Raw genomic sequence first — 27,858 nt, 5'->3', positions numbered from 1 at the left:
TGGCAGGGGAAAAGAAAATGCACTGCAGGTGTGGGAAGTGGGCGGGAAAGATGTGTGGAAGCTGAATGGAAGGGAGGAGCAGGGTATGGGTTAAAGGCGGCAGCCGAGGTCTCACCAGGTGTTTCTGATTACTGCCTGGAGCTGAGACCGGGACCAGAGCGGACTGGGAAGAATCCACGAGTGATTTACACTGGGTGTATTAAAAGGCTCACAGAGAGGCACAGCAACGATCCTTATCAGAGGCGGATTCCCTGAGGAACAACGCTGGCCGTAAGCATATGACAGAGGACAGGGCATTCTGTGTGTTTTCATTTCTTTTTTGGTTTATTTGCAACCCAGTTGAAAGACGGACGGACGGACTGAAAACTAAGCGTCCGTGAAAAGAATAAAGTGGACATTATTATTTACTCATTTAAACCAGGCGAGAAGCTGAGAGGAGACTTCTTTTGGAACTCTGAATTTGCTTAACCCTTTCACGGAAACCCCGAGCCAAGTAAAACAAAGCAAGTGTTGCTGTTTAAATTGAGGGGCTGTTGGAAAGTTTATCACTGCAATAAAACTTGAATTGTTAACCCTGCATCAGACTACAGTCCACTATTTTACACCCTAGGATAGTTTACTAAAGTCTCACTGCCAGTAGGGCTTTAGGAAAACTCCCCTAACAGCGGTTTGCAGCCCAGGAAGGTCACAGCTTGTTGTGTGATGGCTAAAAATGCAGGTCATCTTTAGACTGATTGGTCCCACCAGTCCATGGGAGATAGTAGTCCTCTTAGGAGTTCTCCTGACACTTAGTAGGACGGTTGCACAGCAGCAGTTACTCATAGGGCACTACTCAGGACAGCCAACCCCCCATTTGGAACTGGTTCCAGGCAGGCATGCCAGAAGACAAAGAACAGCAGTGTTTCTGACTCCTCGCCCATTTTCTCTCTTCAGACACACAGAAGCATTGGCAGGCCTCACAAAGGATTTCTGTCGAAGACAAAAGTCAAACCAGGACCTCTCTGACCAAGCACAGCAGAAAAAGGACTAAGAAAGGACAAGCAAAAGAGAAATGGCAAAGAAAGTATACAACCACCATACTCCTACGTCCCGTCCCCTTTCCCCCATACTGCATGGGCATCCCTCGCTAGGCAAGAGAGAGTGAACATTTTTCACCAGAAAAAAATCTTCCCCTTTAAATTTAAAGGTGCGTTGGGACACCGCCCTGGGAGCCTGCGCTCCCCTGACTCTGCGTCGACGGGAGCGTACTGCTTTCACCAGTGCTCCTTGGTTGGGCTTCGGCCTTGTAATTTCACACGCTCTTCCAAGGATACTGGCTTTTGTGTTCTGTCTTTTGGTCTTTAATCAGGTACTAGGTCCTCTGGCACCACGCTCCTCCCCGGCGCATGTCGACGTCATTGGGCTTCAGCAGGTGTCAGCCTGTGAGGGGCTCTTCCATACGCTGAACCCCACGCTCTTTACCTCCGCCGCCTTGGCCCCGATCATGGCTGGGAGTGTTATACCACATGTGACGCCCTTACACCGCGTGCTCTTCAGAACAGGTTAGCTCAGTGGAGGGAGCTCTTTGAACGGTCGCCTCCAGAGGACTTGAAGAACTTCATCAAGCACAAGTCAAGGCCCAGGGTAGGGCCACTTTTTTCAATCGCACCCCGCAAGGGCGACTCCTTCTCCTGGAAGCTTCCGAGCGGGAAGGACCCTTCCGGTTCTAACACCAGCACAGGTACCGAGTCTGCTTCAGCTACTGCTCGCCAGGCTGAGGTGTCGCCAGATCCTTCTGGTGACGTTGCTGAGGGACGGCAAGGTTCTTTTACGGGGTGTCCACCCAAGGGTCTACGCTAAACTACCGGACAAATGTTTGAGGGGACGTCTGTATGCAGCACTATCGGCGACACAGCCGAGGGCACTACACCTACCAGGCCCCATCCCGAGGTGCAGGGTATAGGCCTCAAGCTCCACCGCCAAGAGTTCAGGAGGAGGCCGGGCCCAGCGCGGCAAGCACCACAACGCAGGCACGTGGCATGCAGCCTGACAAAATGGCTGCTGTGCCATACAAAATAGCTGCTCGTCCAACGCCACCACCCTTCGGGGAGCAGGTAGGAGAACGAGTGTCTAGGTGGGACTGGCCGTCGCCAGGTACGTGGCCTAGAGCTTATCCTTCAGCATCGCAGGGCAGATACACCCCTCAGCCAGCAAGGCAGAGTACGCATAGGCCTCAGCAGCCACCTGCTACTACTCCCACGCCACCTACCGCCCCACAGGCCTGTGAGGAAAGACGTTTTGAAAAGTTCCTCACTCTTATGAGGTCCCCTCAAATGGGACCCATCCTTCGGGATGTGATCAGGGACATGCTGCCTCCAGTCCTGCTGCTAGCACCTACAGTCATTCCTCCTATCGCTCCAGCGCCTCAGGCCCCCACGCTGGTCCAGATGCTCACGCCGGGTCCCACGATTCCAGCACCCCTGCCTCCTACAGCTCAGGCGCTTGCACACCAACCTCCACAGCAGCCTCTGGCTCCAGTCACCACACCTCAGCCTTCGCCGCCCAGTACTCCTCCACCTGCTCTGGACCAGCCGGACACCCTAGTGGAAATGGATGAGGAGGAGGAGGACCCGACACGCCATCTTCAGCCAAGGACTTCCATGAACAACTCACAGGTTTGGCCGAATACTTGGGGCTTCCACAACCCGAGGTTTAACAACCAGAGGCGGGGGTCCTGGCTGAGGTCCTCACTCTATGCCCCGCGGCTGTAACGGGGCACCTGATGCAGAAGGACGTCGTCTCCTTGTCCAAAAAGGGATGGCTCAAACCCCTTTCGGCGCAGCCTACCAATCGGCACCTTGACGCCAAGTACAGGCAATTGGAGGGGGATCCACTCTTGCTGTCGGCACACCTTCAACCATACTCCTCGGTGATTGCTACGGCCTCACTCTACTCCAAGGCTCTTTCGTCCTCAGCTACCTCGTCTTCGAAGAAGGACTGCCTGGCTACGGGCCACCAAGTCCAACCTGGACATCCAGGAAGGCATATTGGACCTTCCATTCGAGGGTGACTACCTTTTTAATTCAACCACCGATGAGGAGCTTGATAAGAAGAAAAACAGTTCCCAGACTGCAAAATCCTTATCTATCCTCTCGAAGTCCATGCCCAAGATGTACAGCCCAGACGCATCAGCGTTCTGACAAGGGGCGTGCCTTCGGCGGGTTCCGGGGCTTCCAGGAATGAAGGTCAAGACAGCCGGACCGATCTCCAAGTCAGCACCGGCGTAAACAGCACAAGGCAGGGAATAAGGACTTCTTTCAGTCCCCCTCCTCAGCCTCAGGGGGGAAAGAAGACATGACACGCCCCTCCGGGTCCATGTGTCTCCGGTGGGGGGCAGGCTTGCCCTTCACGCACAATATTGGTACACAAGATTCACGGACCCCTGGATACTATCAGTAGTGTCCACTAGCTACCGCCTACCAGTTCCTCCCTCTCCTCCACTCCCACAGATTGGGACAACAACTCTGCTGGCGGCAATTCAAAGAGAGCGAGGCAGCGTAAGAAGTCCCAGCCTCCCAGCAGGGTATGGGCTTCTACTCCAGGATTTTCGCCATACACAAGAAGAACCAGGCTGGCCTGAGAGTTGTGTTGGACCTCTCGACCTTGAACCTTTCCCTCCCTCTTCAAAAGTTCAAGATTGTTACCCAAGCCCTTATTTCAGAGACACTGTGCAGGGGAGACTGGATGTGCTCCCTGGATCTGAAGGACACTTACCTACACGTCCCGATCTGGCAGCCTCATCAGTCCTTTCTAAGGTTCAGGATGATGGGCTTCCATTTCCATTATATTAAAATAGACAGACTTTTGAATGGGGTGGCAGCCCTTCTCAGGGCCCAGGGTCACCATGTCTATCCGTACCTTCTATCCGTACCTAGACGACTGGCTCGTCAGGGCGAGATACCCGGAGGCGGTCCAGCACACCTCCTCCACCCTCATAAACACGCTACACGATTTGAGATTTTCCATCAATCACAAGTAGTCCCAGCTGGAGCCTTTGCAGAATCTAACGTTCCTGAGCCTCATCTGGGATACAAGCTTAGAGAGTTTTTCCCTCTGAGGAATTTTTGCAACCACTCCTTTGCCTCTGGATCCTTCCCCTCCCCTCTGAAGCACTCCTTTGTGCATCTTCTTCTCAAGAAACCCACAGCTGATCCTTCTTGTCCAGCTAACTATCGCCCAATTTCCATTACTCCCTTTCTTGGCAAACTCCTGGAAAAGTTGGCCATCTCTCAGCTTAACCTTCATTCCAATTATGTTGGCGGTCTCCATGACCAGTCTGGCTTCAGAGCTGCCAGAAGCATGGAAACTGCTCTCCTAAACATCTGTGAAGATCTGCTCACCATCCTTGACTCTAACATTCCCTCTGTCCTCATCCTCCTCGATCTCTCTTCTGCCTTCGACATGGTCAACCATGCCACCCTGCTCAACCGTCTCTGTGAAAACCTGGGTATTACTGATCAGGCTCTGGCCTGGCTGACCTCTTTCCTCTCAGATCGACCCTCCCAGGTCCAACTTGGGTCCTTCCTTTCATCTATCTTCTTCTCTACCTGTGGTGTTCCCCAGGGGTCTAACCTCTCGCCCTGGCTTTTCAATCAATACCTGGCAACTCTCGCCCACTGCATTGCCATTTTCTGCTCAAATTGCCAGCGCTACGCTGATGACACTCAACTCATTTTCAGGCTGCCCTCTGCCACCTCCTCTCCCTCTCTCATCTCTGATTGCCTAACTGCCATTCAAGATTGGTGTGCCGCCAATGATCTTTGTCTGAATGCCAGCAAGACGGAGATCGTCCTCATCGGCACACCTTGACCATCCTTTCCCCTCACTCTCTGGCCAGCCTCCCTTGGCCCTCCTCCTACCCCCACCTGCGAGGCTAAGAACCTCGGGGTCATCTTCGACTCCAACCTTTCCTTCTCCGCCCACATCTCTGAGGTCTCTAAAAAGTCAAATTTCCGACTGCACCTCCTCAGAGGTACTCTGCCTTTCCTCTCCTTCCCCCAGAAGCTCATGGTATCTCAAGCTCTTGTTCTCTCTAGCTTGGACTATTGTAACAGCCTCTTTCTAAATCTACCTGCCTCTACTCTCCGCCCTCTGCAACTAATCCATAACAGGACTGCGAGACTTGTCCTTGGTCTCAAGCCCTGGGATCGTATCTCTCCAGCTCTGAAATCTCTTCACTGGCTCCCAGTGGATGCAAGGATTAAATTCAAAACCCTCTGCATTGTCCACAAGGCTTTCTGGGGCCTGGGTCCAAAATACCTTCAGCTATTCCTCCGCAAATACCTCCCCTCTCGAGCTCTTCGCTCCTCTACCTCCAACTCACTCAGGGTCAGTCGTTTTTCTAAGAAACGACCTGGGGGTAGATTTGTCTTTGGCTGGGGCCTCCCTCTGGAACAGCCTCCCTGCCACTCTAAAACTTGAGGAGAACCATCTCCGGTTCCGGAAGCACCTCAAGACCTTCCTCTTTTCTTCTGCCTTTGCTCCCCCTCTCCCCTGCTGATCTGTTCTCTCTTGGCACTGTGCACCTGGCCACCCTCTGTCTTTTGGGCTCAGGTACCTGCTCATCCGGTCACCCTCCCGCACTGCCTCCGGGCCACCCCTTGCACTGGGGTCTGTATCTGTACCCATACAGCCCCCCCTTTTTCTTCCTGCACTTATCGGACCTACCCTGTCTGCTGCCTTAAACCTAGCACTTGCAAATTGCTGGCTGCATTACCACTGTTTGTTGCCTTTATTATTTATTTATTGTTATTTATCTGTTCCTCCTCTGCTTCGCACTTTCCACCTCTCCCCCTTCCATGCACTTTTCCCCTCCCCCCTCTCCCATGCACTTGCGCGTTCTCAATGTCACTGGTCCTAGTAAGACTGAGCCTAGTAAGATCGCTGTTTTGTTCTCCCCTGTCCCCCTCCCTTGCCTTGTCGCGCTCTGAAACACGTGTGTACGAGCGCGATAGAAATAAAATATCAATCAATCAATCAATGAGGACAAGATCACAGCCATCAAGAGGGCCACAGGGCATTATCTCAGCAGAGCGGTGACTTAAGCATGGTGGTACCAACACCTCTTGGGTATCATGGCGGCATGTCTCCTGGCAGTGCCATACACAGGGCTCAAAATGAGATGATTGCAACTGCACGTCGCATCCTCATGGAGTCAGGAAGAGGGGGGTTTCCCAGGCGGAACTAGTCAGCATTCCTCCCTTTCTCCACCAGGACTTTGAATGGTGGTGCACAGACTGCAACCTGAGAATAGGGAGACTTTTCAGGCAACCAGTCTCACAGGTTACCATCACCACAGACTCCTCCTTGGAGGGCTGGGTAGCCACCCTGGACAGTCACAGCATCCATGGAGTCTGCTCTCTCCAGGAAAAGAAGGCCCATATCAATTGGCTAGAGCTGAAGGCGCTCTGAATTGCTCTCAAAGCCTTCCTTCCGATGATCAGTGGCAAGATGATCCTCATCCAAACGAACAATTCCACCAGCATGTATTACATCAACATGCAGGGTGGCACCAGGTCTCCTCCCCTATGCACCTTTGCGGTCAACATTTGGGAATGGGCTCTGGAGAACATGCACCTGAGGGCAATCCACCTCACGGGGTAGTCCAACTTGGAGGCGGACGGGCTCAGCAGGCTATGTGCGGACAACTAGGAGTGGCAGTTGAACAAACAGGTCCTCTAGGGGATCTTCAACAGGTGCAGTCATCCTCAGGTGGATCTCTTTGCCACCTGGTCCAACAGGAGGTGCCCCCAGTTTGCATCCTGGCACGGACAAGTCTGGGGCTCTCTGTGCGACGCAATGCAGATACAATGGGACAACAGGAACGCGTACGCCTTTCCTCCCACTCCCTTGGTTCACCGGGTAATCTGCAAGATTAGGGAGGCACAGCACCTCCGGCTCATACTGATAGCTCCATGGTGGGCTGCGAGGCCATGGTTCTCGGAACTACTCACCTGTCGGATCAGGCCCCGATGCACCTTCCTCTGGGTCCAGCTCACCTACTCTCGCAGCAGGGGGGCACAGTCATCCACCCAGCCCCCCAGAAGCTAGCCCTCACAGCGTGGTTCCTGAACAGGACCTCTACATCTGTCTCAGGCTAATCTAGACATTATACAGTTCTTCAAAAGCAGGTGGACTAAGTTCTGTCACTGGGCTTCGTCAAAAAAGGTTGATCCCTGCACCTACACTCTGGACGACGTCCTATCCTTCCTGCAAACCTTGCACACTCAGGGGTACAGGTGGACATATGTCACACCTATTTGGCGGCAATCAGAGCCTAGTGGAATTCGGAGGAGAGGGTATTTTCTTCCTCTAATTTGGTGGTTAAAAGACATCTGACGGGCCTCACCAGGCTCTACCTGCCTATCAAAAAGCTGCACCCTGTGTGGGACCATAACCCGGTCTTGGGCGCCTTGGCTCGTTAAACTTTCAAACCCATGGCATCCACGGACATCAAGCTAGTCACCTTTAAGACAGCCCTACTGGTGGGCCTTATATGTGCACACAGGGTCAGTGAATTCCAGGCATTGGTGGCTTCAGAGCCTTATACTACTTTTCATAAGGACAAGGTGGTGCTTAGAACGCATTCTGCATTCTTCCCAACGGTGGTCTCCCATTTCCACCTCAACGAGGAGATAGTTGTCAACTTTTTCGCAGACTGTAAGGACGATGCTCAGAGGGTCCTGCACTGTCTAGACATCAGGCGTGCTCTAAAATTCTACCTGGACAGGATTAAAAGCTTTCGTAAGTTGGAAGCATTCTGTCAACTTCGGTGGGTCCAAGACCAGGCTATCAAGCTTCCAAAGCCTCCATAACAAGATGAATGATGGCAGCCACCAAGGAAGCCTACGATGGGCAGCACAAACCGCTTCCGGCGAATATGCATGCCCACGCTATCAGAGCCAGAGCTACAGCTGTGGCTTTTCAGAGGCACGTTCCGTGGCAGGTCATCAGCAGGACGGCTAACCCTTCGGCCTCCTGCAAGCACTTCTGTTTGGATGCCACCTCCAGGTTTGATGCAGCATCTGGGCAGGCAGTGTTAAGGAACTTGTTTTCTTAGGAGGGTCACCTCTCCACCCTGGGGCTACATTCATTTGTAATCGCCCTTGTATCCCAAGTTGGTTAACCATTTTCATGTTCCCCTTCTGTATTATCCATGACAGTGTACCCTGTTTTGGGAACCACTATGTGGGATACAAAAATGGACACTCCAAACTGGCCTGCCCCCGGCATCACCCCATCCATTGTCGCACACCCTTCTTGCCCTCTCTTTCACCCTTTCCACCCAACACCCACCACTCTCGCCTGACCAGCCATAATGCCATCACTCACAACACTAAAATTCTCACCACTTCTCACACTACAGAGTACTCTGAGATGCACAGCAACATTGGTGACAACCATTCTCGTCCTATCCTGGGCCAGACTAGACGTTATCGCCTATGATCCTGAACCTTATGCGGCACACATGGCGGTTCACCTGACTCTAAATCACCCAAGCAGCCCCCTATCTACAGTATACCACTGCCTCTTCAAGTCTAAAACCACTACTAAACAAGATCACTCTACCTCACGCTTCGAGACCACTACAGCAACAGACACCTATCACTATGCCCTCATCAAAGCCTGCTCCCTAGGAGCTCATGCCTTTGAAAATACACAACTAGACCTCTTAGTAGTCACAGAATCCTGGCTTCACCAAGTCAGGTCCTCTCTTGACGCTTGCAATTCCACCAGACTATACCATTCTCAGAACTGACAGACCCCATTTTCATGGAGGCGGAGTAGCCATTATAGCCAAAACCAAACTCCAAATGAGAACTTGCCCCATTGAAAGCATTGCAGGTGATGAACTTCTCCTAGCCGAACTAGCCATCAATGAAAAAACAACTAACAACTTTATAGTGATATACAGAGCTCCTAATTCCAACAGCCATCCTGAAATAGACATCCCATTATTGCTAGCCCCACTCATCAAGCCCAACACCAAACGTGTCATCCTCAGAGATGTTAATCTAGGATTCAGTGACAGCCTAGACAGCAAATCAGAAGCCGTACACTCCTCCCTCAAGAACATGAGCTTTATACAACTAGTGAACGCCCCCACCCACATTATAGAAAGGACATTAGATTGGATACTCCCGCTCAATACCACCCTATCCATCGATGCTATCTCTCCACTAGACTGGACGGATGACCACAATATCCAGTTTACTATAATCTCCGATGAACTCCCTCCCATCAAACCTAAATCAACTAATACCTACAAAGCCAGAAATCTTTGTAAGCTTACACCTGAAAATCTCAGCCCATTACTTAGCAAAGCTCTAGATACCATGTCAATTTCCAGCGATAACCCCTGTCTTCTAGCAGCCACATGCCAAAACTGCCTCACCTCCACCATTAATGCTGTAGCCCCACTAACTACCAAAACCAAACGCACTGATAAACTATCATGCTTTTGGTTTAATGACGACCTTGTTGTACTTAGGAGAAAGAAACGCGCCCTCGAACATGTACACAGAAAACACCCCTCCACAGAGTCTGAGAGAGCCTTTCAGACGGCGAACAAAAACTATAAAACAGCCATCATCACTTTCAAAGCTAACGCCTAGAACGCCCGGATTATCAACGCCGCCTCTGACTCTAAAGAACTTTTATCAATCATGAGAGAACTGGAACACCCCATCCTGGCTACTAATTCTACCAATTCCAGTAGAGAATGGTGCACCACCATTCAAGATCGGCTATCCGCCAAAATTAATCTCCTACAAACTAAAATCACAACTAAAAGGAAACTACTAGCCGACCAATCTTCCAGTGACAACCACATCTTGAATTCTAATGCGAACACCAGCCCCCTGGTCTTCTTCACCCCAGTCTCCCAAGATTTAGTACTTGACACTATCTCCAGAGTCAAAGCCTCAAACTGCAAAGGAGATTCCGTCCCAGCTCAAGTAGTCAAATCATGCGCCCACACACTCACACCCATCATAACCAATTTTTGTGAATGCCTCATTCAAGGCCAAACTGGTCGCAGCCAGCAATAAAGAAGCCTGGGCCACACCCCTACTAAAAAAACCTCTCTAGATCCTACTGTACCCACCAATTACCGGCCAATAACGACAGTCCCGTTTTTACTTAAAATCCTTGACAAAATAGCATACAATCAAGTCCAAGCCCATCTGGAAAACAACCAGCTCCTTGGCACCAGACAATCCGGCTTCAGGCCCAGCCACAGTACGGAAACAGCCCTACTGGACCTCAAAATCCAGATGGATACCATTAGGGACACAGGTAAACTCTGCATCCTCCTCTTGTTAGATCTATCCGCAGCGTTCGACCTTGTGGATCACAACAAACTCTGCTCCACCCTAGCTAAAGATTTTAATTTCTCCGCAGACGCCACCATGTGGATTAAATCTTTCCTAGATGAACGAACTTCTAGAGTCTCTATAGGCAAAGCAGCTACAGACCCCATCCCAGTCCTCATTGGAGTACCCCAAGGTTCTTGCCTCACACCCACCCTCTACAGCGCATATACTAAGCTCCTGTTCTCAGCCTTGGATGATCTGGGTTTCATCTACACTAACTTTGCAGATGACACCCAGATCCTTATTCCGCTCACAGGGAACTACATTCAAGATACACTGACCATCAACAAAATGTACGCCATTATACAAAATTGGATGGCACAAAATAGTCTCTGCCTCAACGATGAGGAGACAGAGATTCACATTGTGGGGTCCCAGTCCAAAATAGGTACCCTCCATCCAGACTATGCTTCTATTAGCATCGATGGCACCATGATACCTGTACTGAAGCAAGTAAAAACCTTAGGAGTTTACTTGGATGTGAACCTTTCAATGGCCAAACACATCAGCAGCCTCTCATCTTCCACTGCATACACTGCCAAACGAATTGCCCTACGCTGACAATTCCTTACACCCACCAACTGCATTACACTGGCTAGAGCCCTGATTCTTTCAAGAGTCTACTATTGCAATGTCTTGCTTCTAGGTACATCCACCACTAATCTAAAAAAAATCCAACTGATATAAAATAAAGCCTTACAGGGCTGCCTTAGGAATTAGAAGATCTGGCCACATCTCCAAGACTAGAAGAGACCACCATTGGTTGCCTATCAAAGCCAGAGTTATTTTCAAAACTCTATGCATTACTTTTAAATGTCACCAGGAAAAAGCCCCCATCTACCTAAACAAGGCCTTAGCCAAAAAAGAATCCACCAGAACCCCAAGATCCAATAACCTCCCACTCTTATCCACGCCCCGCTACAAAAATACCAGAGCATGGGGTAGCAGCTTTCAATACCTAGCTCCCAAACATTGGAACTCTCTCCCATTCAGCATCAAAAAAGAGGAATCATTCATGGGCTTAAAAAAAACTGCTAAAAACTTGGTTATTTAACCAATACGAATAAAATCGCCACCTCAGAACCTGTGAATATGTTGCATCTATTTGAGGTATTATTCATCTTATTGTAAATATTTTGTTATTGTTTGATTGTAACCTTATTTGGGCGTGTAACAAATGCAATAAATAAATAAAATAAAGGGGACGGGACGTAGGATTAATTCTAAATTACTCACCGTAGTGACTAACGTACTCCTAGTCCATACTCACCTTTCCTCCATACGTCCCACCGTCCTCCCCCTTAATAAAACTGGTGTCATTAGGCAATGGTAATATTGTCGACGCGTCAAAGGGGACTGAGTGGCGCCGGTGGGCAACATCGGGGAGCGCATGCTTCCAAGGCAGTGCCCCCGCGCGCCTTTAAATTTAAAGGGGAAGAAGATTTTTTCTGGTGAAAAAGGTTCAGACTCCCGTCCCTAGCGAGGGACGCCCCTGCTGTATGGAGGAAAGGGGGACTATGGAGTCGCACTACGTTAGTCACTACAGTGAGTAACTTATAATTTGTGCACTAATGCAGTTGTAAGTACTGCCTGGGTGTATAAAATGCACAAAAGTAGTTAGGATAAAACCGCTGCCACTAGCCATTCAGCTTTGCTAGTCACTGTAACCAAAATGTCACAGTATCAGTGAGAAAGGGGATACAATCTAACCCCTAAGCTCTCCACATAAGGTGGGGTGTGCTGATCTTAAAATATAAAAGTTAAGAAGGATACTAAATATCCCTAATATCCCCCTGTCCTTGAGAACATAGGTTCTCGCAAGGAAAATAGCAGAAAATAAACAGGGAAGCCCATTGGGCACCCAGACACACTGCACTGAGGGTGTCAAAAGACAGATGCCATCAAACCTAGAGGAAAGTATTTTTCCAAGAGAGAGTTACAAAAAGAAATACCAAGTATCCCAAAAGATAGTGTGAAAAAAAGAGTGAGTGTGGAAAAAGATTCCCACTCACTCAGCAGAACAGAACGAAAATTAAATTCATAAGTCCAGGAAAAAGTACTGGGGAACTTTCATGTGGAGGAGATCATGCATAAAAATGAAAATCTACCCTGGGTATTCGATATTTGGGTGTCCGCGTGTCCACGCCTCCGAGTAGACTATGAGAAAATTATTGCTTGGCGCTTCAATACTTGGAGCCTAGAGTGGACACGTGAATGCATCTCCCTGTCTCTCAGGCTGCTAGAATATTGCTTTCGAAGATGGTGATTCTTCCGAAGTTGTTATATATCTTTAATAATGTCCCGATATGGCCTCCCACCTCCTTCTGGAAGCGGACGAAGAGTCTGATGCTCAAATTAATTTGGGGTGGGGGGCACCCTCGTGTCTCTCTGGAAACTATGACGCGCACGTACTCCCGTGGTGGGTTAGATGTACCTGACCTTTTGCTGTAGTACCTGGTAGCCCAGGCTCAATACGCAATTTCGTGGTGGTCCCCCGTGGCTGATCTGCCCCACGTGCGTCTCGAGAGAGCTATTACCCAACCGGATGATCTGAGGCGACTCTTGTGGGCTGCTCGGGAGGGATGCCCGAGAGCAGAGGTGCAACCCATAAACATTTCCCATAGGGCTTGGGAGCACTTGGCGGGGTGGGCCGGCCTACCACGATGGTACTCTCCTGCATTGGCCATATATCATGTCCGAGGTAAACCGCTCACCGATGAAAATATATTTAAACAACACTTCACCGGGGTCTGCGGGTACATACACTAGGTGACCTTGCCCCCGAGGGAGTTTTCGTACCCTGGGATGTCCTGGCTACTAGGGGGGTATGGACCCCTGTCACGCGACTTCTCTTATTATCGATTGCGAGAGATGTTAAAGGCCAGCTGGCCGGACTTCCCGAACACTCCCCCTGTGTCCGCACTTCTGACAAATATCACTGCTCCACCGTCTACTTAGAGGCTGATTTCGACAATGTATGGTATGGCTCATGCGCTTGCTCAGCCCCCCTTGGTCCGGTACAGAACCAGATGGGAGGTCTCCCTGGGAAAAACTTTGTCCGAGGACCAGTGGGGGTGGATTTGCGCCCAGACCAAATCCATCTCCTCCAATAACGGACACCGTCTAATTCATTTTAAATTCCTACATCAAATGTATTACTCCCCTCTAACCCTGCATAAACGGTTTCCCTCTAAATCTCCGGAATGTAATCGATGTCACCAGTCCCCCGCTGACTTTTACCATGTAGCCTGGCTGTGCCCGCGGATCCAGGGTTCTGGTCCGGCATAATAGAAGCTGTGGCGAAGATGCTCGAAATTCCCATTGATTCCTCCCCTGAGGTGTGGCTATTGGGCCAAATTACAACTAGTTCCCGCAGTGAAAAATGCCTGGTTGGCATGGCCTCTGTGCTGGCCAGGACTCTACTGTTGCGCACGTGGGGGGCGTCTGCATCTCCTAAATTCCATCACTGGCTTAACCTTATGGCGAGCTGTGAACGCAGAGACCCAATACAACCTAACTCTTCCTCCAAACTGTAAACCGAGGGACTACTGGGTGGCCTTCCGGAGCTACCTGACCATGGTTGAGGATCAAGCTAATGGGTCGGATGCACGGTCTCCGCCGGGCATGAGCCCCGATGCTGGCCCCCCCTTGAGGGTCACTACAAGTGGTTGAACGAGCTGGTACTCTCTGGGCCGTGACGGGTGGAACTCCTGAACTTAAAGGGCATAGTACGGTGTGGTATAACTTGTGTCTTGTATCACTTCAAAGATATCCAGTGAATTTGAGTTGTGTTGTTGGCAAACAATGGAGGTGGGGGGGTTGGGGAGGCGGCTTGTGGCCTGGGTTCCAGGCTGTGTTCTTGTATTATGTTTAATTTGTCAAAAGATGCTAAATAAAGTTTTTAAAAAAATATATAAAATGAAATTCTACCCTAAGAGGTCAGCTAGAGAAAGAGGGCAGATGAGTGTTACTGCGATTAGGGACGGTTTGCTCTCACTTTTACAACCGGACATCTCATAAGCGATTACTGAGTGGTAAGAGAAACTCTCATTTATATTAATAAATCAACTGTGCCAAGGCGGCCCTTTCGATAATCCTGCATCCCATAATTTACTTATTTTTTGTGATCTCTGAATACAACTGGTTACACCTCATCCTGGTTACACCTCATCCAGATGTGCCCAAGTGTTCTGTTCTCTCTTTGTGGTAGGCTACACTTCAAAATTGTTAACATTACTTTGTGTGTATGAGCCATACTTTACTACCACCTCTCACCTCCCCTAAGAGTGAAGCCTTGACTGCTCTGTCAGCTACTGACTTGGAAATAACTCCAGGGAGACCCTGCCTACCACTAACAGATTTATCTCCCAAAGCCCCAAGCGGAGGACCTCCTGGAAAATCGCCCTATCCGGTGTGTGAATCTCTGCAGAACAGAATGGCGGATCATTCCTGGTGTTTCTTGTAGCTATTGGGTGGAGTTGGTGCACAAGGAGTATTTCTAGGTATTTTCTAAAAGAGTAGAATTATATTGGTGAAAATATACATATTAGAATTTCAGTTTTTTTCTGTATTTTTAAACTGTTGGGGACTAATAATAAGTATTTGGATTTTAAGAACGGCTATAACATAATTTCATTTTAAGTTGTCCAAGTTCATTGCCATTTGCGCCTGCCATCAGTGCTTACAAATCTGCTTCTCCGTGCCTTTACACTATTGATTCATAGAAAATCCATGGTCAGTACACCATTTAAATAATATCACATATTTGGGTCTAAAAAGAGTTACACTTGGACCAAGAGGTGGAGACTTAGAGAGGAAACTGAGACAAGAAGAAGCGAAACTAATATGCTGTTTCCGAACAGTAGAAAGAGGCTTGAACTCTGACAATGAGATGTCCTCCTTTTTATGAAGTACTTAAATTAGGTTATGTCAAAGATGTGGTGCCTGTATTGAACTGTAAATTCAGTATACAATTTACTTACCCTGCATGTTACTGAACAGCTCCAAAAATACCCAGATTTGATTTTAGAACATAACCAATAATGATAAGAATGTGTGGTTTCCAGGTTTACTCAGCTATTAATAGCTACTTAACATTTAGTGTTTTGGTACTTAATCCCATTGGCTAGTATGGCAGTTAACCATTTGCATAAATTCAGTAGACCATTGCCTCCGGTCCTTATGACGATAGAGCACGTATTTATAAGAGTGAAGACATGGGAGTTAACATGGCGAATTTCTTTATACATTATTTGTTATGTGATACAGAACTTAATATTAACATAACCGATTATTAACTTTCTAATTATCAGACTTCAATCACGTACATCATTCATGTATGTATTTGTCTCTTGACCGTAGCCATATAGTAGTTAGCGAACCATAACTGCTTTTCTTGCCCCTCCCGGGGAGATTTAATTATTTTCACAACATCCAATTCCGCTAGAACGAAATTGTAGATACTGGACATTTTCTTACGTATGGGCTCACGCAACCATGAGTAACACTGTTTTCTTTCAGAGCCCAAAAGATGGCGCTCATATTAGAAATAGAAAAAGGACCTCTGTGGTTGCCTAGACAACCTAAGTAACAACTACTTAAAGCCACCATTTTGGCTTTTTCTGTGAACGCGGACGGAATTGTACAGAGCTCCTTTTTTTGACTGCAGAGGTGAGACACGGACTTAAGCAAGCTTTTATCTGTAGTGCGTGCGAAGTGAACCCGCTCAAATTTGACCATGATACATTGAGACAATAAGATTGGGATCAGGACTCATCGCGCAGCCTCTTTTCACAGCACATGTATTATAACTAGAGGGCGTCATCCCCTAAGTGCTTCTGTCATCTCACGAACGTGTAGTATCAATTCATTTACAAATGCCGCTCCACTATAAACTTAAATATAAATGTACTTTTAGAATATTATACATATCATTTTATTTAACAGGCTGGGATTTAACCCGTGAATTTACTTTTTTGCTATGCTGACAAGCCACGTTCAATATTTACAACCAATACCATTGGGTAAGACATAATTAGCTCATTTTTTATAAAAAAAATGTCAACTGAATGCTAAGAGATAATTGAACTTATGTTTTTTTCTCTTTTCCTTTTTTCTCTTGTCTCTATTCTCCCCTCCCCATCCTCCACCCCGTTCTGTTTATTTTCAAAATGTTTTCATGTGGACATTTGATGCAATAACGGATGTTTTTCAATTTATTTTGATATTTAATGACTCACTGTTTTCCCTGAATGATCCTCCTTACAAAACCCCCCCCCCCTTTTTTTTCTGTCGGTGTTACATTTGACATGATTGGTCTGTGCTACAATTGGTCACTATTTTTCTGTTGAATTTAAACATTAATTTTTGTTTGCATTCTTGTATTAAAAATTAGCCCTGATTTGAGAAAGACTGCGCAGACCGTTGAAACACGTGTTATCACAAAGGGCACTCGTTCTAAATAATACAAATTCACAAATTACTACATTCCAATTGAGTGGAGTCTCTTCTTTTTTTCATTTAACTAAAACTGGTGCATGAAGGAATAAGTGCAACTACCTTCTTCATTTTTACCATTTAAATAATGTCTGAGCATGCACTGCAGTCCTTTATACAGAAAGAGCAAGAGCTGCCCTTTTGAGTTTTCCATTCACGTTTCAAAATATAGACTAGTCCTGTTGCTAAAGCAATGAAGTGTTGCTTTAAGAAAGTGTTACTTTGATTAATGTGAGCTGCATGGCAGCTAAACAAACAGGTCTCCAACTATGGAAGATATTACAAAAATGTGAATAAAATACTTGTCCAAATGCATGTTAGCTGTTAATGACGTTACGCGTTTGCCTCCAGTGCCTTAATCTATCATTTTTAGCTTAACATCCATATTGTCAAAGATGACTGAACACTGAGCTGGGGAAGGGGACAGAGTGGCAATATTTAAGAATGAGGAAATCTTGACAGTACGTTAGCCAAGTATTGGTGTCTTCCTCTGACGCTGACTTATATTCCTAGGACCCGAACACTCAACGAGGGACGACGCCTCCTGTAGGGCAAGCACCAGTCCGTCCGATTCCACAATTCAGCCATGCGATTCCTCCACAGGTGACCCATTCAGGTAACTTGCTAAGATGCATGTTCTAGATTCAGCATATGTGATCTAAATGGTTTGTGCTCTGCATGCCCAGGCTATTCAATTAATTCTGGAGTGGCACAGTTTCTTCAATAACTAAATTCCCACAGAAACACATGACTTCCTGTTTGTCCTAGTTACGTGTTTTACAGCAGCTCTTGGCTTCTAATTTGCATTGCAGGCAGAGCTGCTCTGCAGAGACTGCATCTGGTTCCATATAATGGCTTACGTGACAAAGCCTTGGGGCTGTTATACTGCGTATTTCATGGCACAAGATTTCCTATCACAAAGCAAAAATATTTGCTTTGAGTGTACATGTGAAATGGACATCTCGCAAAAGAATTTGCAAATTGTTTTGTTTTAAATGTGTTGCCATTTTTTTTTCTTCTTCAATGGTGAAGACCACATGAGTTGTCTCTGTTAGGGTCGAAATTCTTTTTGGAGATTCTGCTGTCCTTTTTAGGGGACCCTTAAATCTTTTCCCGCCTTTGGTTTTTATGATCTATGACCTCCTTTTTTTGGGCGGAGGGATTTCTACTGAAGTCCCATTGCCAGTGCAACCCTTTTGTAGTATATGGTCCTGTGGCAGCCTAAATGGCTCGTAAGACGGTTTTTATTTTTAAGCACCTGACATTGGCCATAGGGTGATTTTCTTGGTATTAGTTTTAGGCTATTATCAGTTGTAATTTATTTTTGGCTTCACCAAGGGTGCAAACTGATTGACCACATTACTAACCCATTGTACCTTTTTTGGTAACCATTGGGTTACTAATGTACTTTTTTAAAATCCTGTACTCTGCCATTTTTGTTTGGGCCACTCGTTTGTCTTGGGGGAACTACGAAGTAGACCTAAAATGGCCATTATGCACATATGGACTTAATCTGAGCACATCCTGCACCTTCTATTGTGGTTTGGACTGACCTAGTCCCTAATCTTAGACAGGCCATTACATATCCTGATTTGGTGGACATGTATGTTTGGAGGTTTTTGGGGCTAACTTGATTGGCGGCCCGCCAAAATCTGTGTTCCTTGGTGTGTGGTTGGTAGGCTGGCTTAGATCATGAGGGTATGTGTTTATATACAGGAGACACTGGCACTAAATCACGTCTGCTGGATCTTTCCTGGAAGGCTATAGGATTGCTCCTCTATGTTAGATATTTTTCACCTAGAAGGCTGCTACTGCAATTGTGAGACAGTTTGTCCATACTGGTTAGACTTGTCTCATACCCTTCGCTCAGTCTTCGCTTTTTGGCTGCTGGAGGTCCTTTGTTGGATTTCCTCTTTCCCTCTGGTCCTCCTCGTTGGCTGGACTGGAACTTCCATGATGACCCATCTCTACATTGTTTTACTGCTGCTTCTCGTTTTACCGTCTTAATCCTCCACCTTGGTCTCAGAAACTGCTGTTGCTCAAATTGGTCTTGGGACACCAATACTCCACCTGTCCTATTCATTTGGACTACCCTGGGTTGCCTTCACCATTGTCTTTACCATGGGACTATTTTTGCAGACTGGCTGCCCCTCTTGGTCCTTTGATCTCTTGGAATCTGTGAGACGCCGAGAGGTCTCTTCCTCAAGCTATTGTCAAAGGCTCTCGTCTGAGGATCTAGGCGATTGCAGTGAACGCTGAGAGGGGAACTCTGTGAGCTGTCAGGGGAATTGCAAACTTCCTCCAACAATGACTAGCAACAGGTTGTTAGGAGGCCTAGTTGCTTCTAGACTGATTGCACCGTCACATTCCAGTAATTGTGTGTTGTTTCAAGAAGACACAATAGTGGCGGATTTAACATCTAACGTAGCCGGGGGAGCTCGACAACAACATAATCATCATCATACAGGAAGGACTGCAACTAAAAGGAGTGGAGCTGCTGCCTAAAGATAATCTGTTGCCTTCAATCTGCCATCAACATTTGAGGGCTAACTTAAGTCCCCATAAAGGGTCGATTGATGTTAATGTTAAAGGTATTTATATAGCGCGCCGTCACCAACGGGGTTGGTCTCCAGGCGCTCAAGCGGATCTGTAAACAAAAAGTGGGGAGGTGGGTTAGTGGGTGAAGAGCGAGTAGGAAGTGAGACATGGTGTACTGTTGGCAGCTTCAGTTCGGTTTTCACAGTTCGCTGAGCTTGGGAGTGCATATAGGATCGAAGCAAGTCTTTGCGTGCTGTTGTTGCAGTCTATGTGTTGATTGTGTGTTGTTGCAGTGTGGTGAAGTCTGTGCGGTTTGCTGCGAGAGAGGTGGTTGTGTGGGTTTTTGCTTGAATTAAGTATGCAGAGATTTGAGGTTTTGGTTAGTGGGTTGTATGTCTCATAATCCTTGTAGTTTAGTGATGTATCAGGTTGTCATACTAAGTAGGTATATTTCTATCTTGGTTCATTGATTGTCTAGTTTCTGAGGCAATACCGTGGCTGGTTTCCAGCAGATAAAAGGCCTTTGTATCCCAGGTTCGACAAGTTTTTTCCCTAGTTTGGTAGTGGTGGTATTATAACTCCATTATATCTATTTACTGTCAGTAGTTTATTAGTGGTATATTGTCTCCTACCTTTCATGAGTCTAGTTTCAGGGGTATAGGTGAGGCTGGCCTCCAGCTAAGTTATTGAGCTTAGTACACCCAGGGGGTGGGCATGATCCCTACTTGGTATTGGAGTTTTATTATCATTCCCGCTGTTTCCCATCTATTTACTGTCGGTGGTCAATTGATGCCCGTGTCCTTAAGGTGGCCAGGTGCTACCGCTGGGTCATACCTTGCTCCCCCTTCCAATTGATCTGAGGGTATTCTTGGTATGATTCCATAAGTGGATATGTTACAGATCCATATATCCTTATTTTATAAGGGTTGAGGAGTTAGGGAATCAAGGTAGGTTCTTCTCTCGACTTAGTTCCTCTGTGTATGTCCTAATGGGCATTCTTTCTGATTATGGGGTGAAGTTTCCTGAATTGTAGGTGATCTCTTGTGTTCTGTATGTTCTTTGGTAGTTCGTTCCAGGCGTTTGGGGCGAGGTGAGAAAAAGAGGATCCTCCAAGTTTTCTCTTGTTGTATGATTTGGGTTTCAAACGGATGTCACTGCTGGATCTGAGTGGCCTTGTAGTGTTATGTAAGTTTAGTTTTCTTCTGAGGAACTCTGCACCTTGGTCGTGGATTTATCTGTGGGTTATGCACATTGATTTGAGCTTGATCCACTGTTTGATAGGTAGCCAGTGTAGCATTTTTAGCGCTGGTGTGATGTGTTCTCTTCGAGGTAGTTTAATGAGCAGTCTGGCCGCCGCATTTTGTATGCTTTGGAGTTTATTTAGGAGTCATTCAGGCATGCCTTGATATAGGCTGTTGGCGTAGTCTAATCTGGACATGATGCAGGCGATGACAGCAGTTGTTTTGTTGGTGAATGAGGAATGGTAGGATCCTTTATACCGATCGCAGTAGAAAGAACCATTTCTCGATTAGGGCGTTTACTTGTGACTTTAGAGTGAGTTTGTTGTCCATCAGGACTGCCAGGTTTTTTACAGTTGATGATGGGGCTGAGTTTCACCAAGTTCAGTTGGCCATGGGATGTCGAGGTTGTCTTCTCCATTTTTTATGATGATCAGTATTTCTTTTTTGCCTGGGTTGATTTTAAGATAGTTTAAATTCATCCAGTTGTCTATTTCACGAAGGCAGTTCTCCAGTGTTGAATTGCCTTCTTGTGAGTCTTGTATTGTGTAGATTATTTGTGTGTCGTCAGCGTAGTTGTAACAGGTGAGGCCATGTCTTTTGATGATTTTAATTAGCTGCGACAGGTAGATGTTGAATAGTAGTGGCGAGAAGGATGATCCTTGTGGGACTCCGCATGATGATTCTCGTGGGCTTGATTTGTAAGGTTTCATCCATACTGTTTCTGTTCTGTTTGTTAGTAAGGATCTGATCCAAAGTAGGGCGTTGGCGGTGATTCCGAATTCTTCCAGTTTCATGATGAGTATGTCGTGGTTAACCGTGTCCAATGCCGGAGAGGGGTCTAAAAGTATCGGAGCGGTGCTGTTTGAGTCTGCGTTTGCCTTTAGATCATCCCAGATTGAAATAAGTGCTGTTTCTGTTCCTCTCATCGGTCTGAAGCCTACTTGTTCCTGGTTTAATAGGTGGTGGTCTTCTATGAATTCTTGGGTTGTTCTATATGTGTGTTTCCAGGAGTTTAGCTGTGTAGGGAATGTTGGAGATGGGTCTATAGTTGGAGACGTCATCTACATTTCCTGTTGTATCCTTGAGGAGTGGTTTGATGTATGCTGATTTGAAGGATTGAGGAACTCTTCCTGTTTAGATTGATTGGTTGAGGATGTTCCTGTAGTATTCCATTGGTGTTCCTTGTGCGAGGAATGATTTGTAGATGTCAGGGGGGCAGGAATCCACGTGGGAGCCCGATATGTTGCTTTGATTTACGAGTTTGATGAAAGTCTCCACTGATATGTGTGGGAAGTTTCAGAGTTTGTTCTTGTGTTCCTTGCATCGGTCAGTGTCTTGAGTGTAGTAGTAGCATGGTCTGTTGGATGGTCGTGAATTTATTTCTTAAGTGGTCTGCGAGGTCACTGCATAATTTCTTCGATGGTATTGGAGTGTTGTTGCAGCCGGGTGGTTTTTTATTTCGTTTGATGTTGAACAGTTCTTTTTGGGTGTTTGGTGCTTGGAGGATCCTTTTTGCTTTTTGTATTTCCCTTTTGTATGAATGGGTATGTTGAATTTTTTTCCACAGTTTTTATTGATCCTCCATTCTAGTTCTAGTTTTCGTTTTTTCCTTTTCATGTCGCCTAGTACTGGGGTGACCCATTTTGCTGTTGCTCTTTTGCAGGATGGAATGAATGGTTTTTCTTTTGTGATCTTGTCGATTGTTGTGGTGATCCAGTTGTGAAGTATATCTATTTTACTGTCTAGGTCTGCTTCACCCATGGTGGTTGTATGTGGTTTGTTCATGTCCAGTCGTTCCATTAAGTTGGAGTTTCTTTTCATGGTGATTGTAAATTTTTCTTCTTTATTGGTTATTGGGAGGGGCAGTGTGATTACGAAGGGGATGATGAGGTGGTTGCTCCAGAGGATTTGAATCGGTGGTGCTGTGGTAATTATTTTTCGAAGGAATTGTGTCCTCCAACGTATTACACATCTTTGACATGTAATGTCCACAGCTGTGCTGCTTAGGACATTTTTTCGGCAGAGGGCGTCCTGCGTTGATGGTGTCGGGTCGATGTCCATCGAAGGCCTCCGTCGAGAGTGACATCACTGGATGTTATAACTAGGACGCACGGCGCCAGTAGCTTCAGTTCTGCTTTTTCCGCAAACGTGTTTGCTTCGAGAACTCGGCGCGCCTCGTTATCTTCTTCGAGAAAATGTCTTCGTCTTCTACCCCACCAACTCTGCAGTCTGGTTTTAAGATATGCCGGGACTGGAAGTCCAAAATATCGATCACGGACCCACACCGTATCTGCTTGTGGTGTCTGGGCGAAAGCCATGATACTGACGACTGTGCGAAGTGCCAGTCGTTGACTGCCAAGGCCTTGCGGGAGCATAAGGGGAAGTTGCAGGTAGGTCCGGTTTCCAAACCTCGTAAAACCAAAAAGTCTACAGGTATATCCACCGACGACTCGAGGGGTGACTCTCCTGGTCGGGAGAAATCCAGGGAATCTATGTCCTCCTTGTGGAGGCACTCCCGGAAGCAGCGTCACTGTTCGCCGTCTTCATCGGATCATGACTCCACGAGGAAAGTGGCTTGTCCCACTAAAACCCCTACTCCAGAGGAATGGGAGGCATTCAGGGAACAAATGCTGGCGATTTTTCAATCCCAGAGCACAGTTCTGTCCGCGCCTTCGATGTAAGCCGGCTGGGAATGCACTTGGCGTGATAAACATCGGGAACCGTTGAGGCCCATTTCGGACAAGGCTCCGGTGGATTGCCAGAGACTTGCCAGATCTAAATTGCGGTCTTTGTCCCCAACGAAACCGCAGAAATCTTGAAAGGGCTTGAGGTCGGCGTTGACACAGTCGGCGCCATGTGCATCGAGTGAGGCTGTATAGGCTTTGCCTTCGGCCCAGCCATCCAAGCCTTCAGCGCCCTTGTCGACGCCGAGACCGTCGGGGGCCCTCAACACCATCGGGGCAAAATGGCCGGAATTTGCCATTAGAAGCCCCTTTCATGGTGGATCCTCTGAGAAAGGCTTTATCTGAGACTGTGAGGCCTGTTTTTGACTCCAGGACCACTCCTGTCCCTAGGAAGGAGTTCTTTCATTCTCTGCAGGACATTTATGAGGATGAGGAGAGGTCTGAGGTGGAGTTGGAGCCCTTTGATAATCCCTGTGTAACACCTGAGGCTCCTGACATGGTCTTTACTGAGCACAGTCAGTTGGAGGATCTGCGTCAGTCTCTACATGATGACAGTGGCCTTGACACATCTCCTGAGATAGAGTTTGGTAGGCCAGAGCCTGGGGCTCATGCTGAATCCTCCTATAGGGGATTGATGTCGAGTACCTACGGTGGTCCGCCCTCAGGTTGAATTTGATCAGGATAACCTGACTGATAATTTTGATCAGGGTCCGTCCACTGACCCAATGCTGCCTTTTCATTTGGCATTACAGTAAAGGGTGGCGGCTACTTGGCAGACCCTGGAGTCTCTTCCGGCGGTCAACAAGTCGTTGACTAAGAAATACCGCCCATCCAGTAGCGACACCGTCTACCTATTCACTCACCCCACTCCTGAGAGTTTGTTGGTTCATGCGGCCATGGCCACCTCGAGGCAGGTGGCATACCCTACCATCCCTCCCAATTGGGACGACAAGCGCTTCGATGGTTGGGCACGCAAGGTATTTTCAGCTGGGAGTATGGCACTGAAGTCCGCCAATTCCACTGGTGCCTTGGCAAAGTTTTCACACACTCTGTGGAATTGTCTCTCTAGCGGCAGGGCATATTCCTGAGGGGGAAGAAAGGGATGGGTTCTTGCTATTGTGTAGTATGGCAAGGATGCCATGTGTGAATCCCTTCAGTCTGGGTTGGACACTGCTGATAGTGTTAGCCGGTCTTTGGCTGCGAGCACCTTGATATGCAGGTTTGCCTGGTTTCAGAAGTTGGGTTTTGCTCCAGATGTGCAAGCTTTTCTTGCAAATACATTCAAAGATGGCCTCCATTAAGGACAGACACTTAGGAACTTTCTCCAATCCATGTATTGTATCATGAGTCAGTTTTCTATTTATACACATCACTTACTACATACACAGTCTAACGCGGGCAGGAAGGTCTTTCGTCTCAGGCAGAGCGTCCCCTGCTTAGCAACAGCTTCTATCCACTCCCGGCTCGATAGTGTGCCACATCTGAGGTTGGCTCTGCGACGGACTAGTAAGTTCCTGCTTCCACACATTGCATTGTGCCGACTTTGGATCCTACTTTAAGGTTTTCCTCCACTTACCCGTAGCTCCTCTGTGCTATCCCTTAGATTTACAGACCGTGTACCTTCCAGCACTGCCTAGTGCTTCCACATTGTCCTTTGGACGCAAGTTACCGGACCCGATTACCAACTGGCGAAAGGCGGACGTACTCACCTTGCCAGGGTGAGTCCCTCCCTTTTTTCTTCTTTATCATTCCGAATCGGCCCCGATATGGTGCAGCTATGTGCCCTTTTTTTTTGCACATTATTAACGACCTGTATTTGTCCTCAATTGATAAGCTGTTGCTCCGTGCCGTTTTTAACATCCTTAATTCCCTACACTACTTATTGTAGGACCTGTGACTCATGTTGAAATGATGACCGTTGGAGTCTCCCATGACTGATTGAACCCTCAATACCCTTTTACATCAGCAAACGCAATAGGACTAAGGATCCTCCCATTGATGGTGAGCATATGCCCAGCCCAGTAGGGCATTTTTTAATTCTATACTGACAATTCCGTTTATCTCTCCATCTAGGTTATCTTTTAAATCTAATCACGGCAGCTATGTGTAGATTGGGTTGCTTGTGGCTTTGGATAATCCCCATATACTATTAGAAATGCCCATATAGAAACTGGTTGTTGCCTTGGGGCTATGTTATTTTATACAAATGGTGACTCAGCCTATGAAAAATGAATAAACGTGCACTAGATACAGACTGCGGTCTTGAATTCAGAGCTTTACAATTCTGATTATATTTCCTTTGTATTCTTTACATTTTAGTTCATTTGTATGATTTATGGCTCATGAAGAAGAGAATTGGTATCTCGAAACGCGTCAGCCATCTGCAATGAATTCAACCTTCTCTACTATTTGCGTTTGGAATAAACAACACTTGTTGTAATATTTATACATCAGATTGTATTACTAGAAAGGGCCAACGTGCCTTCAAATTGTGAATTCCTACTTTGAATCATGAATAAGTTATTCTGAACTAATATTTAGGCGTCACATTGACGCAATTTAAAGGTGTGCAGGGGACGGGAGGGTTCCATTTTGGATCCTCTTTTTCTCACTTTTTCAGATTTTTTGTATCCCTGTGCCTGGACCGCTTTTCTTCCCCTGCACCCAGAAATCCTCAACCTTTGATGCTTAAATTCAAAACTATCTAAACCATAGAATCCAGAGTTTGCACCTTTATCCCCTTTTGTTTTTTGAAGCTTGTCTTCTCAACAGGCCCTTTGATGGTTCGTACTTGTTTGGCAGCAAGGCTGACAAGAGCCTTGAGAGGTTGCAGACCTCCAAAGCAGCTGCTAAATCTTTGGGCGTAGGTGTGCGTCAACCTCAGCCTTTTCGTCCTAGGGGACAGCAGTGGAGGGGGGGTTCCTTTTGTTACTACTCCTCTTTTGGTAGAGCGAGAGGAGTCACTAATCAAAGAGGCTACCGTAAAAGTACCTGTTGTGGACGGGGAAGAGGTGCCAAAGCCGCTCAGGCAGCTGCCTCTTTGCCTTCAGTTTCTGCCACAGCCGCTCCAAAACAGCTATGAGGCCAGGTCCCATTGTTTGCCGGTTGGGGGCAGACTGTCTCAGCTTCTAGAAGAATGGCGAGCCATTACTTCAGATGAGTTGCATTCTGGAAACAATAGCCCACGGCTTCTGCCTTCCCCTCCTAAAGCGGCCTCATGACAATCCACCAGGGAATCTCTTTGAAGTTTCCGGATCCGCTCCTTGGGCAGGAAATCTTGAACCTGCTGGAGAAAGGCGCTATAGAACTAGTGCCTGTGGCAAAGAGGAAAAAGGGCTGGTATTCCCCATATTGTTTGATTCTCAAGAAAGACGGAGGACGGAGACCCATCTTGGATTTGTTGCTTGAACAAGTTCCTCAGGAAGGACAAGTTCAAGATGGTCACTCTTTGACAGGTCCTTCAGGCCCTTTGACTTCAGGATTGGTTGGTGTCTCTGGACCTACAAGATGCTTATTTTCATGTGCCCATCCATCCAAAGCACAGAAAATACCTGAGGGTTGTGGCTGGCAACTCACCCTTTCTGTTTCGGGTCCTGCCATTCGGACTGACCTCCACCCGAGGGTCTTTACCAAGCTAATGGTGGTGGTGGCAGCGTGTCTCAGGAGGAGGGGGGGGGGGAACAGTTCACGTCTAACCCTATCTGGACGACTGGCTGATCCGAGCGCGTTCTCCCGTACAAGCTTTGCATCATCTCAGCCAACCTGCTTCTCCCTTCACAAGTTGGGCTTCTCCCCCAATTTCAAAAAGTCCCATATGACACCTTCCCAGCAGCTTCAGTACATCGGGGCTGTGTTGGACACGTTCTTTGGAAAGTGCTCGCCTCCCAAGGTGAGGGCTCATCACATTGTACAGATGGTCAACAAATTCCAACAAGCCCAGAGTCTTCCGGCTTTCGAATTCTTAAGGTTGCTCGGCTTCATGGCACCCTGCATTTTTCTGGTGCCAGAGGCCAGACTGAGGATGAGATCCCTTCAATGGGCTCTCAAGATGCAGTGGTCGCAATTCGCAGGCAAGATGTCTGATCCCATTCAGATTCCACTCTCGGTCTCACAGGATCTTCGGTGGTGTGCCTGCGAAGGGAATCTGATGAGGGGGGGGGGGCCTTTTTGGCATCCGTGGCTGGAGGTGACGGTGGCGACGGACGCTTCCCTCACAGGATGGGGAGCTCACGCCACTGAGCTGTCCACCAGCGGTCGTTGGTCTCTGTCGGAGTCCAAACTCCACAAAAACCTTTTGGAGCCGAGGGCCATCAGGCTAGCCCTGAATACTTTTCTGCCGTCTGTGCGGGCGAAGAGTGTCCTGATCAAGACGGACAGACAGAGTGGTCATGCATTACCTCAACAAAAAAGGGGGGGTAGGGTCATTCCCGCTGTGCAGAGAGGCGGTGCAGCTCTGGTTCTGGGCGATACAGCAAGGCATCTTACTCT

The 27,858-nt window shown here is 47.5% G+C and overlaps 1 protein-coding gene across 6 annotated transcripts in view; it reads left to right on the top strand.

Moving 5' to 3' along the window:
• Nucleotides 1-27,858, top strand: part of FKBP15 (FKBP prolyl isomerase family member 15) — a 2,419,492-nt gene that overhangs the window by 1,103,091 nt on the left and 1,288,543 nt on the right. For all 6 annotated transcript variants that reach the window (XM_069609812.1, XM_069609811.1, XM_069609809.1 and 3 more), the window contains one exon: nt 17,421-17,523. In XM_069609812.1, coding sequence (XP_069465913.1) covers nt 17,421-17,523 — 103 coding nt within the window. The remainder of the gene's footprint in view (nt 1-17,420; nt 17,524-27,858) is intronic.

Source organism: Ambystoma mexicanum, chromosome 8 (genome assembly GCF_040938575.1).
Source record: "Ambystoma mexicanum isolate Mex_15411 chromosome 8, UKY_AmexF1_1, whole genome shotgun sequence".
In the NCBI taxonomy this organism is placed as follows: domain Eukaryota; kingdom Metazoa; phylum Chordata; class Amphibia; order Caudata; family Ambystomatidae; genus Ambystoma; species Ambystoma mexicanum.
The sequence above is the reverse complement of the archived record's forward strand: the minus strand, read 5'-3'. Positions and strand labels throughout refer to the sequence as shown.